The sequence below is a fragment of the Chelon labrosus genome (assembly GCF_963514085.1).
Source record: "Chelon labrosus genome assembly, chromosome: 12".
NCBI lineage: Eukaryota > Metazoa > Chordata > Actinopteri > Mugiliformes > Mugilidae > Chelon > Chelon labrosus.
Window position 1 is genome coordinate 21961516 of NC_140345.1, and position 14196 is coordinate 21975711.

At 42.6% G+C, this 14196-nt stretch overlaps 1 protein-coding gene across 4 annotated transcripts in view; it reads left to right on the top strand.

Moving 5' to 3' along the window:
- Positions 1–14196, top strand: part of rims2a (regulating synaptic membrane exocytosis 2a) — a gene marked incomplete at its 5' end in the record, with an annotated part of 128623 nt that overhangs the window by 16094 nt on the left and 98333 nt on the right. For 3 of the 4 annotated variants that reach the window (XM_084557974.1, XM_084557973.1, XM_084557976.1), the window contains 3 exons: positions 5822–5854; positions 6704–6796; positions 11158–11368. In XM_084557974.1, the coding sequence (XP_084414100.1) occupies positions 5822–5854; positions 6704–6796; positions 11158–11368 (337 nt within the window). The remainder of the gene's footprint in view (positions 1–5821; positions 5855–6703; positions 6797–11157; positions 11369–14196) is intronic. The other variant, XM_084557975.1, reaches the window with a different exon arrangement.

The window sequence follows — 14196 nt, forward strand, 5'->3', positions numbered from 1 at the left end:
GTTAGTGGGGGCCTTTGGGTCCTATGGGTTGAGGGGAGGGGCCTCTGTCACCATAGATACTTGATCAGTTTGGGATCTAGTGAATTTGGAGGCCAGGTTGACACCTTGTGCTGTTCTTCATGTTTTTTTGAGTTGTCCCTAAACCATGTGTGCCTTTTTTTTCGGGCTGCATCCTGCTGGTGATGGCTGCTGCCATCAAAGAGTGTCATTGCTATGAGGTGGGGGTGCCTGGTCTGGTCTAGGTGGGTGCTACATGTCTAAGTAACATCTACATGAATGCAAGGTCCAAAAGTTTCCCAGCAGAGCATTGAATTTCCACAAGATAGTTGATGTTATTTACTTCTCCTGTCAGTGGTCATAATGTTATGACTGATCGGTGTAAGTGTAACACCATTATAATTTATAGACGCATCTTCTTTAACTTTTTTCCTTCTACACCAACTCCACATGGGAAATATCTCACTCTTTACCCTGCTATTTGCTGCTGGACTAGTAGTGTTTGGTGGGTTTCACAGGTCCTTCTTGTTGAAAGCGGCTGCCTCCTGCTGGACTAGTGAGAATAAACTGAACGTTTGAGGGTTGTAAAGCATCATCTAAATGCATCTAAATATAATGAGTGCGTGCTCGTGGCGTCCTGGTTTCTGTTTCTGCTGCCCATCACAAGCTGTTAGAAACACTTTTAGCTGTTGCTGGACCTGTCGTGGCGCGAGTGACGAGGTTGCCAACCTTGTTCTGGCTGTGGGTGAATGTGATGATTCAGGGCTCGTTGTACATATGTCACATCAGTGTATTCATCTTAACCCGGCCGAGGCAAAGGAGTCGCAGTTTGTAGGTGAAAGATTGCGCCGTTAAGCACATTAGTCTTCGCCTTCCTTTTCTTTCCTCACAGTAGATATATCTTCAGAGGGCTCGGCTTAATTAAATCTCTGGGATCTTACTAAAATGCTCGAGTCTTGGTGACAGCCCTCTGTGTAATTGCCCTGCTGTCTGTGCAGGAGGAGCTGCATCAACCCTGCTCCCCTGAGTGTCTCGCTCCCATCTGAGTTAACTGAAACCTCCAAAAAAAAAAAAAAAAGGAGTTGCACACCTGTTTGTTACAAAGCTAACAGAAGTCAGTCCATATTAAGTTTGGTTTCCCTTTCTTTGATACTATGAAGCACATGTGTTGCAATTGGTAGCCATCTTTTCTGTTTCTCTGTTTAGTCTTGTGATGAGTGCACCACCTCCTATAGTAATCAGACAGTAATCCAGACCAGGAAAAACGCCACCATTCAAACTTCTTCTTACACATATACGCATACACTTAGTTTACAGACTATTTCCTTCTTTTGAGGCTATGGTTTGTTTTTTCATGCAGTTATTGTTAATATTATTAGTGATTAAATGTTTTTCAAAGATGGCAGCACAGTGGTGTGGTGGTTAGCACTGATGCCTCACAGCAAAAAGGGTCTGGGTTCGAATCCAGGCTGACTGGGCCCTTTTTGCATGGTCTCCCTGTGTCTGCATGGGTTCTCTCCAGGTACTCCAGCGTCCAAAGATATGCTAGGTCGTACTTAGGTTAGTTGGTGATTCTAAATTGGCCGTAGGTGTGAGTGTGAATGGTTGTCTGTCTCTCTGTGCTAGCCCTGCGATAGGCCGGCGACCTGTCCATGGTGTATCCTGTACCCAATGATAGCTGCGATAGGCTCCAGTCTCCCTGTGGCTCTCCAGAGGACGGACAAGCGGCTACAGAAAACGAATCCATGTTTTTCACAGAGGAGCAGTTGTACATCAGTTTACCAGACCCCCACGATAACACATGGGTAACTTTGTCCACAATATTAAATTTAAATTTCAGCTCTCACTTATGTAACTTACTCTACCTCCTCACCCCATTTGACTTGGCCTTTTGCTCCGCTGAGCATCCTGCCAGCTGGTTTACTAGAGTCCAGCACAGTTCTGGGTGGCTAAAGCAACAAAAGCCTACTGAGCATAACTTGTTTTCTGTAGAGCACCCCTTTCACGAGACACTGTCTGAACAGAAGTTAAGCCAAAATGTCATAAAAATAAATGAATGTGCATCCTCTACTAAAAGTCTGGGAATCCAGGCTCTCAGAAGCTTATGCCGCACATCTGTCCACTAGAGAGCACTGTAGCATCAGTCATTGTCAGACCTCTATTCAAAACCGCGGGTGCAGAGAGGATGGAAACCAAAAAAAAATACAACACCAAAAATAAGCAGCAGCATGTGACTAATGAAAACTTAAAAAGTGCCACTCTGACGCAAAATGGAGAGAATGCTCCGCACAAATGTTTCCTTAACTCTGCACCAGTGTGTTTGTCTTTCTTTTGTGTGTGTGCGAGGCAGAGTACAGGTTAAAGAGATGGAAAACAGACACTGTACCTGCCCCACAGGCCTCCTCAGCCGCCAGGATACTAAATACGTCACCCGTGACATTTTACACTCGCTCATTTCACTGCCCCGTGTCAAGTAATACACGGTGCGCTGGCTCACACGTATGAGTACAGTACACACACAAGGCTATGTGGATATCGGGGGCGCACAAACACACGAATGCATAGAGGGATACTCACACACACTTTGCCCGGCAGCTGTCCAGGCAGGCAGGCAGACGGGCGGTTGGGCAGGCAGGCAGGCAGGCAGGCAGCAGGCTCGATCAGATAAATATGAGGCTTGTAATGCGACCACAGAGACGGGGCTGATGGGATCAATAAAGAACGGCGCTGCAGGTCATCGGGAGAACACAGCGAGAGGATAAATATGGACTGGCTCATCGGAAAACAGAGCAGCGAGACTGATGGGTACACAGGACTATATCTTCTCTTGTGTGTTCTCGCACCCGTCTGACACAGATCAGACAGATTTCTTGCTCTGCTGTGCTCTACCTCTTGCTAAAGTGAGAGGCTTTGTTGCTGTGTTCTGTTGCGCTGTGTGTGCTTTAGCCTCAGCATTGAATACAATGGGATATTGGTTTTAGTAGACATGTTATACATTTTCTGCTAAGTTCTGTGAATTCATTCTTGGTAATTTGCACTCCTTAGATGCTATATGTGTTTAGAGTATAGGTTTTCTTTTAAATGTTAAGGAAATTGTTTCAGTGGACTTTCAGTTCTCGCAGCAACACATGCTTCAGCCTACACATTTATGTCCTAGTAATTTGTTTGGTTTTGGCTTGCGACAGAAATGGTAATATGAGCACGTCAGACCTTGGGGCCTGGGTCATATTAAAATGACACTTTGCATCATTTGCATCATAAAAATTATTGAAAAATGACCAGACTTGAATGTAATCATTAACTAGAGCACTAAAGCAGAACTGGAATGCTGCTGTTATAAGATGATACGTGTAAAAACCACACACGCCACTCGTGCATTATGAAATCAGTTCGTTTTCCTGTTTCTCAGCCAGAATCAGACAAAATAACAAGTAACACATCCGGTTTCACACAGCTATATAAAGCTGACAAGTACTTCAGGTGTGCGAAGTTCTGGCTTGTGACTCTCAGCTGCGACTTTTGCCTTGTTTTGCTTAATGTGATGCTCCTGAACGGGGGGGAGAGCGACTGAACCGGCAGATTCAGTGTTAGATTGTATTCAGCTGCAAGACAGAAATTATGTGGCGACTGGTGTGTGTGTGTGTGTTTGTGTTGTGGACTGCTGTTATCCTGTGCACACATAATTAAGATTTCAGCTTCTAAAGGAATGTACATGTTTGTGTCCCATATGTCAGCTTTATTCCTCTGGAAACATAGTGGCTCCTGAACTATGTAGCGATTAGAGGGGAAGATTGTATGTTGTGAGAAAAAGTCACTGAACATGCTTTTGTTTCTGCTTGTGTGTGTTCAACCTGTGAAAGAGATGCAAATACTACAAAATGGGGCTGTCCTGTCACGTCTGTCCCCAGGATCTTGGTAGGCCTCTGTGAGTCCGAGTTATCCCAGCCCGTCCCGCAGAGCTTCGGTCAGATTGGAATCGCATCTTGGGTTATTTTTCATGTTTTTGAATCCTTCCTAGGATGTTTTTGGGTTGTGGCAGGCTGCATTGTCCTGCTGGGGACAGCTGCTGCCACCTGGGAGTGTCACTGCTATGAGGGTGGGCGTTCCTGGTCCTGGCGGCAATGTTTATGCCTGTGGTACTTGTGAAAGTAACAGCCAAATAAACCCCAAAATTAGACTGCAAACCTCACAGCAAGAAGGTTCTGGGTTCAAATCCATCTTTCTGTGTGCAGTTTGCATGTTGTCCTTGTGCCAGCGTGGGTTCTCTCCGGGTTATCAGGCTTCCTCGGACATGCTCGCGTGAATGGTTGTCTGTCTCTCTGTGTTAGCCCTGCGATAGACTGGAGACCCGTCCAGGGTGTACCCCGCCCCTCACCCAGTGACAGCTGGAATAGGCTGTAGTCTTTTCAGCTGAACACAATCTAACAAGACCTGTGCATTGTCCATGATAACTTCGACATACGGGTGAGGGCTTTGAACAAATTTAAAAATAATTGTTTAAGAAGATTAAGCAGAGGCTAAAATTTGAAGTTTGTTTTTCTTTTATAAATTTCTACCCCTCAAAGCCCAAATTGATGTCATGCATGCTTTCATCAGTATGAAATCATCAGTTATTTTTTCCAATTTGAAAACACATTTGAATAGCAGTATATGTGTGTACATGTAGCAGACTTATGTCGGTTGCTAGTACAGATGAAGTCAGGGACTCAGGCCGTAATCAGGATCTGCACATTTATTTCTGCGAATCGACAAAGGGGAGCATACACATGAGTCACACACACGGACGATGGAATGGTTTCTCTCTCTCTCCAGCTCAATGGCCTTGTAGCTTTTGCCGGGAATGCGCAACTGCGTCACGCATGTGTGTCTCGCTAATAACCGTCCCCCGCTACAACACGTAATGTGGAACTAATTAACTTATATACAAATATTACTCACATCCAATGTTGAAAGTACATTAAAAAAATTGACTTTTGCAACAGAGGTTATAAACAGGTTTTGAGAAGATTCACCAAAATAATATAATGTAAAACAATTTCTTTTTAAATAAAATATTTACTCAGCTACATACACAGCACTACAAAAGAAAGTTAACTTTGTATTGTAGTGATGGAAAATCCAGACTATCTAAATGCCTACAATGGATGTAAATGAGAGATGTTTTATTTGTCTGTAATTTGGGTGCACTTACTCTAAATGTTGTGTTACTTCACTCGCTATCAGTCATTACATTTGAGCATCTGTCGCTGACTTGGCGTAGCCAAAGTTTACACAGAATGAGTTACTACTTCCAGCTTCGCAAAAGTGTGCAATTCCAGGCAGCGCTGACATCTCACTCAGCGAGACTGTGCTGCGTGGCGATTACTCAGAACCTGATGCTTTTCTGTGCTTCCGGGAACTGGTGGGCTGGTGGCGTGGGCCTCTATTAATTATGGATTTCTGTTAGTCATGGCTGTATATATACTCGCATTAAGGAGATGGACCTGCATTTACGATCCACTGTTTAAACTTTTAGCATGAAAGAGGGAGGGTGTTACTCACATGAAGCCGTCATTTTGAGTTAATTTTTAATCACTTACCCGCATTGTTATATTTAAAGTTACTCTGACTGTTTGTTTTACTCACTCCATTATGTGTACCATCACTGCATGCCGTTTTCATCTCATCCTCATCTATGTTACTCTGCATACCGTTCACATTATAGTTTACTATTTGTGTCGTGCAACATCTTTGGTGTTCTGTGTGTTTTAGATTGTTTTCCTCATCTCTTTGTGTTCTGTATGCACTGAGCTGTGCACACCTTTTTATTTTTTTTATGTTTTAGGATCAAAGAAGAACCAAAGCCTCAGCCGGCACAGTAAGTAAACTGCATTACCCAGAGTGCTCTAGGCTTTGACACTTCTTCCTGTCAGTCGTTGCTGTGTGCTTCATGTGGCTTCTCCTCTTTGTCTGGGAGTTAAATTAAAGAAATGTTATTAATGTCAAGGAAACACTGTGACACTTATTTCGTTTTTTTATTTTTTATTTTTAAAAAAGTCTCTGGATTCATTAACATAGTTGAATTTTGTGGAATAACAGCTGACTTCCATGACATTAATGACAACAGCTTCCCTTTCTTTTTTTAAAGTCAGGCCCCTAAACCCTTTCCCTTGTTCCTAGTCTCTAACTGGCTGCCCATCTCCATCCAGTGTATCATCTGCACTCTGACTGGCTTGTGCAGCCTCATAGTTCAACTACAAGTGTGGACTAGATGCTCCTGTCCTGCTCTGCTGTACTGTACTGTAGTGGCTAACCGGTCTGACAACCTTACCTCTTCTGCACCACAAAGCTGGAATAAGTGACACCTCTGTTACCCTCAGCTGAGCATTTAATGCGGCTCTCATTTTTCTCATTGGCTGTAAAGCTGTCCTGCTTTTCTTTTTTTTTTTCTGTCCTCCCCTCTATTTTAAATCTGTATGGTCTTTCTTTTTCTATCTTTCTGTCTTTATTTCTGACACTGTGTCTGGTTGTCAGTGTGTCCACAAGCCGCCGCTCTGCCTATGTCCCGGCCTTCTCCTCTTTCTGCTCTGGTTCTAGTGAATGTCCCTGCTATTGTTCACTCCTCAGAAAAGCCGACTTGCTTCCTAAAAACCCTCTTCAGATCAGATTGTGTTCTCCCATGATGACTCATTGCGTTGTTCCAGTCACACTTTGCTTATTTGAACAGGTGGTTTCCCTTTAGTGGGATCACTGAGCTGGTAAATAACGTTCTTCAGCCCCAGCAAAAGTCCCAAAATGACAAGGAGCCAGAGCCAGACGCGTAAGTAATAGTACAGACCCCTTTTGATCTCCTCCCAGCAGGCGCAGACACATAGTTGTGACCCAAGCAGCTGGACGCACAATATGTTTGACCCTAGTTGATATTAGAGTATGTTACACAATTTCTCAGTGGGTTTGTTCAAGCACATGAAGAAATGATGTGCCAAAATGGAATATACTTTCATATAGAGCGGATATTGTCATGTGTTTGTTTTATCCTAGGACCTGATACTTACTGTCTAAATATGTCTATGATCACAGCTGTTTGTTTTTTGCAATGAAGAAGTGGCACAAAATAAATATAATTACAAGGATCACTTAAATACGGTCATATTTTCAAAAGAACGGAGGCCTTTTTGATCAAAGCAGTAGTGTGGCACTTTTAAATACAGATTAAAGTCTGTTACATTTTAGTCCTTGCCAAATGAGCTCACAGAGTGCAGATTAAGACAAACAGCAGCAGGTGAATCTCTCAGAATTTCGCAGTACTCTAGCATTTTATATCTGGCATCTGTGGCAACTTACCCCGTGCTGGTGAACTGGTAGTCATGAATTTACAATTTCTGTGTGTCAGACCTGAAGAGGGATGCAACCGCAGCGTCAGAGTCGGTGTAGGGTACAGCAGCCAGGAGTATGGTGGAGTCTATGGTGGAGAAATGAGAGTTACAGATGTAACTTAGGTTCTATGCATTCACTGTATAAAATAGAACCTAGAAAGAATCTGAGAAAAGATTTTCATGCTCCAGGTAGAATAATTGCTTACTCTCAGAGAAAGAATTACAGTCAATAAAAGAAAGGATAAATACTGGACTGTAATATCAGACATATTGTATCATATGCACCTGTCAACATGGTTTATGCAGCGTCAGTGTGAATTTACTTCTAAAACATATCTAAAAACAACAAATGTTGACCAAAATGCTGAACAATAGAGTTGCCAAAGCGAACAAAAAAGCAATAAAGGCACGGAAGAGGAAGAAATTAAAAACGTAAAATTAAAAGTACTGAATGTAGGTTTAATGGGGGACAAAAGTTTAGCACTGGAGTTAATTCTACAATGAAGTATAATGATCTAGTCACTGCACTTCATTGACAGTTATAATGCCTTAATTATAACGAGGTCAATGAGTAATATGGAGCAGCCTCAGAGCAGCTTCATCATACTTAATGTAACCACATGACCAACAAAGTCTAACTGAGCTAAAAATATGGTTACAGTCAAATGTAATAATAATAACACTGATGATAGTTCTCTTTCATTGTGTTCCTGAGTAAACAATATAGTGCACGTGACAGCTTAATAAACACCAAGGGGACTCCAACGCACACACTCAAGTGGACTACAATCATTATTAGTGATATTAATTACACCTGTGCTAGGCAGGTTAGGGTAACATGTCTAAATTACAGGATTTTATCATCCATTGGCACCAATTCTGGAAAGGTCAGCAAACATGTCGCAACAAGTTCATATGGTCTCTTAGTCTCTCTTCACTCCCCATTTGAAAGCAGCGTAAAACTGAGCCATCGTTACTAGACTTCACCTGTGATTGTCTCTATAGTAAAGTAAAAAGAGCGACTAAAGTTTCAATTTACCCAGAAAACGTAACATTTTTATTTTACTTTGTTAAAAGAAGTACCTCCGGATAAAAACAAAAATTTACAGTGCTCCGTAACATAGCATTTAGCATGTTTTAGCTCCACTGTGTTGGTTTTACAGCTTAAGAAGCTATGCTACTTGTTATTATTCAGTTCCAGTGCTCTCATTAACCACGTGTCCAGCACTAAAGAAAGTAGAAAGCTGTTTTAGAAAACATACAATAACTCTAAGAAATGCACTAAAAAATTGTATTCTCAGAACCAAACAAAAGCAAGCTAGCAACCAGGTGCACCAAAGCAGCTAGCATGCTAAAGCTATGTTGGGCATAAATTGTAGTAACCAAACCACACCAGCAAAGGGGGAAAATTGGATTTATAATTTGTCAAATAAAGAGTAACGTTGACTCTGTGCTGTGTGTGCATGAACCGTCTATCATTTGCTAAGTTAGCCACCACAACTTTCTAAACTTTGTTAGCTTTATGCAGAAGTCCTTTGCTGCCAGGAGATCCACACACGCAGTGCAGGAAATTACCTGATGCTCAGTGCCAGCTAACATCACAATACTAACATAATAAACAAAAATAAAAAAATAAGTGAAAATGAAGCTGATATAGTTTGCGACAGTGGTATAATCTGGACGTTTGTAGAGAGCTTGTAGTTCAGCCTTGCAGATGATACGGCGAGTCTGTCATATGTCCAAGAGGGAGGCTCATGTTACTGGCCGCGTGTAGCAGCTTTGGTGTGGCCCAGAGGTAAGAGAGCTCCGATACGCTAGCATGGGACGGGACAATGAGCAGCGTATGATTACTCGTCAGCAGAGTCACCCACATTTGACCGTGTTTGACATAATAATCAAACGTCCTGGAATGGGCACTGTGCACCAGCTGCCTGCTACGGCTTGAATTTACTCTCGCTCCATGCTTGTCCGGTTTTCTTTGCTATGCTTTACTTGATAACTCAGTTGCTGTATTTAACTATAGGCCTACTGCATAAATGTCTCTTTATTAGCAAGGTCTTTAATCCATCCAGCTCCTTGATATCTGTCTCAGTGTGCAGCTTAGAATCAGGATCTCGAATAAAGAGCTTAGTCAAACATGTACAACTTGAAAATAACAGTTTTTTCAAGCCTCCAAGTGCTGGGTGATCATTGGTAGAATTGGTCTGATACAGACAAAGGGAGAAGTAATCATTTGTTGTCTTAACAGCTCTTCTCAGTGACCTTGTCTGTCAATAGAGCAGGGCCCTTAGTCCGTGTAGTGGTCAAGGATTGAGCGCGGCAAATGTTTGAGTGTAAAGGGAGATTAGGTGAGAATAAGACATGGTTGTTTGTAGTCTTATTTCCTGATCCTCTGAGACAGTGGCTTTACCTCTTGTATCATACTCTTCATCAGTCTGTTATCAAGCCCTCTGTCAGTAAATGAGATTTGGTGGGATGTGTTAAACAAGGCTACATACTAATCTCTGCTTGGTAAACACACAAAGACTGCGACACAATTAGCCCTTTAATCCCTCGATGGGTACAACAAGAGGCATGCCAGTGGCACTCTGTCTAATGTTCAGATGGCACAGAGACTCACACACATACACACACACAACCGCACGCACACACGGACAGGCTTCAGGTGGTGCACGGCCATTGCATTTGGGCTCTAAAGGTCTGGTTGTGGGTAAAGGAACCATGTTTATCTCAAATGCTGAGCTGTATGTGGTAAAAGGATAGTGCTGCTCAATAATTCACAAGTGCTAATGAATGTTGCAGGGGATATGTGGGGCGAAACCAATTCTAATCGCCATATTATGAAGTCAGCCCAGTGTTTAGTTTCCAAGGAGACGCTCAATTGACATGTGTCATACAAAATGCATGTGAAGAGTCCATGTTTGTTTTTTTTGTTGTTGTTTTTTTCAGCAGCCTCTTGGGACTTGTTAGGAGTTAAGGGGCTACTGTATAAGATCAGGTGTAATGTATCAGTAGGGGGCCATCTATAGGACACAAACAGTAACACAATAGACACTGCACCGGCCAAGGCTTAAGGCGGGCTGTACTGTGTGTGACCGCCAATGATTAGGTTGTTAGGTTATATAACAGAAGAACAATACTGGTGTGTGTTGGTAATATGTAACAGTATGGTGTTCAGTTTTCTTTGTCTCACCTTACAACTGTCCTGATATAGAAACACACAGGTGCAAATGATTCATTAAACGCAGGGGGAACCTGAGAAAGTGGAATTAAGTGATGTTCTTAAACTTGCAAAGCAAATTTGATACCAACACCCCCCCCACCTCTCCCCGTGTTTGAGAAGAGGTGTGGTATCAAAGGAGGAGCTCGGCTCTGAAGCGTTTGAGGTCACGGTGTCTGCTTTTCCTTTCAAAATCTAATGTGCTGAACACATCTGAGGTTGTATCACTTAGTCAGCTGATAGCAGAAGCTTGTTGTCGAAGTGTGACTTTGAGGAAAGGATCGAAGCCACGGTTCCAAGACTGTCATCCGAAGCTGCCAAAGAAGTATCTTTTTCTGCCAGTTAAACCAAAACGGAAAAAATACATTTTGTATAAGTAATATATTCTGTATGTGTACATAAGACCGATTGCCCACAAATAAAACACTTTAGCAGACAAATGTTTACAATAAAATATGGCCTATTTTTGTTTATACTGTCCCTGTACTAAAACATATATTATACACAAACTTAGTGAAATGTGACCTTTTGTGTAGGTCACTGAACCGTATCTCTCTTTAACTTTTTCTTCCCATTTGTTTACAGGAAGTTGCACCAGCAGTTTGAATCGTATAAGGACCAGGTTAAAAAGATGGGGGAGGAGTCTAAGGAGGTTCAGGACCAGAAGAGCGAAGCTCCAACCTGTGGGATTTGCCACAAAACCAAGTTTGCTGACGGCTGTGGCCACCTCTGTTCATATTGCCAAACGAAATTCTGTGCTCGGTGCGGAGGACGAGTGTCTCTGCGGTCAAATAAGGTAACGCTCGCTTGCATGTCTGGTCCTCTCCATTTATAAGGGCACACTCAGACGCACACATGACAATGCCCCACCCGCAGGCAAATGTCTCCCTACACTACTATTTGAAATCCAAGGTTATGAAACCTTGCAATGAAATCATAATCTGGGAATTCGGCCAACAGTGTCTCTAATGGCAACTAATGTTTTTCAGATTATCAACATCTACTCCAGTCAGTCTCTCTGCATGCCTTTGTTCTAAATATGTTCTTTCGGATGTGTTGGTTCAGAGCTGTATATTTTCCATTCATGTTTAAAGTAACTTACAGTTGTTCTCTTTCACCACTGGAGGGAACTGTTCCTCCTTTTCTTTTCCCATGAAGGACCCTGATGGCTGCTTCTGTATAATGTGGCACTCCTGTGCCTAACTACCCTCTGTGAAAAGCTCACTAAAGACTAAGCCAAAGCTTTTAGTATTAGACCGCTTAAATCTGAATCATGAGCCTGAGTGTTTTTATTTGATGCTGTTCAATCCTTTGCTGTTGGAGTATGTGATAGTGCTACCAGGACCTACTAATGCTACTCACAATCTCTCTGTCTCTCTCTCCCTATCTTACCCCCCCCCCCCCCCCCCCAAACATCTACTTCCCTCTTTCTCTCTTTCTGCTGCATTCCTGCTCTCATGGAATTGCAACAGGAGGACAAAGTGGTTAGCAAATTCTTTTCTGAGTTTCTTGGGACTGTGTCTGAACACAAGCATTACTTTTGAAATGCTTTGGAGTGCATAAATACACATACAGCAGCCGTGAGTGACATGAAACAACCAAGACCCCTTATTGATAGACTCACGTGTGAGTCTATCATGTTATTTTGCAATTAGCATTGCTTTCGTAATAAAAACTACAATAACAATAATTTGGCAATTCAAAAATATATAAAGACATGAATCTGATATGACACAGAGCTATAAAGAGTGTTAAAAGATAAAAGAGAGCCAGGGTAGGAATTAAAAGGGATAAAGCTTAGAAGAATAATGCTGTCCATAATACAGGTCCATTGCAGTCCATTTTGATTTTGCACACGAGGTTCAATTCACTTGCCATCAACTGCTCTGCTGCTGAAACTGCAATATATTCTGTGGTTCAAGAGGAGAGGTGGAAAATGTCTTTGATTGAGGCACATGTTTTTGTTTCGCTGTGGTGTTTAAAGTAATACATGATTGAGTTACTCTGTAGAAACAGCTGCATCCTGATTTTCTGTGTGGAGTTTGCATGTTCTCCCCGTGTCTGCGTGGGTTCTCTCCGGGTACTCCGGCTTCCTCCCACCGTCCAAAGACATGCTCGTTAGGTTAATTGGTGATTCTAAATTGGCCGTAGGTGTGCATGTGAGTGTGAATGGTTGTCTGTCTCTGTGTGTTAGCCCTGCGATAAGACCCTGCCTAGGTGTACCCCGCCTCTCGCCCGATGACAGCTGGGATAGGCTCCAGCCCCCCCCCGGCGACCCTTCACAGGACAAGTGGTTACAGAAGATGAATGAATTGATTGTTTGAATGTGTCTCTTCTGAGTTCTGTAGTACAATACTAAAATACTGTCATGTCAATACTGGCATTCAAATTACTCTTGAGTTTTACCTGATTTCTGCACATAAACATGGACGAAACCCTCCATAACGTCACGCGTAGTTTTCCCGAAGAGCTCTGTGTCTCTGTGGTGGCTCGGACTGGCGCTATCTTAGCGGCTGATTCAAAATTGGGCAGAGCGTGAGCGGAGTGGGTGATGCCTACGCTGACAACTACTGACCTATGACGACACCCACCTGTCACTCAAAGCAGGCATCCCTTTAAATTATACCAAGGCCAAACGTTATGCATAAATAAACAGGTGATTTATATTGAAATTTTTCTCTATACTGTTATCACGAATGGAGAAATTAGTTGGACGTTTTAAACATGGAGTTTTAAACTTAGTCAATGTACATATATAACTTATTTGGATTTTTATTCCATTGATGGTTGATCATTATACAGTGAAATCTCAAACCCAGTCTAGAATGATCTTGCATTAATGCTAACTTGTACTCTTACAGATGATGTAGCATTGAATAATATAGACATCAGAATGGAAAAGCTGCAGAGCCTGATTACAGTATTGAATCCCCCTGGGAATAATCTATAACTGATCTATAACTAACTAAACAAATATAGCATCCTAAAGACGGGTAGATGAATACATCACTGGGACACGTTATTGTAATTGACCATGTATAGCATAGATTTCCCATAGTTGACTCAGCAGCAGTCTGGATACAGTGCAGGAGCCCAGTACAAACTAGTATGTTTGACTGAAGCAACCGAGCAGCAGAAACACTTGGACAGACCTCCGTCCTGCTGCTCCCCGCAATGCCAAGACCCCAGTTGTACAGGCTTTCCATTGTTCCCCGGTAGATAATAGCTGGGGGATCGGTTACCGTGTTGTACAGATGGTGTTGAGGAATAACAGCGGCAGCAGGCTGGCGATGGACATTGGTCAGGCCATTGGCAGATAGGCCGCGGGATGTGCCTCTGATCCGGTGTCCCCTATTTACCTGGTGATGCCCTGGCCTCCTGGCACTCAAGGTCACTTCTCCATACACACAATAGACCCTGCTATCACTATGGTGTTTCTCCTAAAATGAATTCAGTAACACTATTAGTATAATGTAAGGACGTTTTATACTCGTGCATACTGTACTTCCGTGATTGAGAAAGGGAGATGCAAGAGCGAGCATTTTATCCCATTACAGAGCCTGCACTTAGTCACTCAGTGTTTGGCAGTAAGACCTGAAATGTTTTTGCAGATACGCCTTCAAA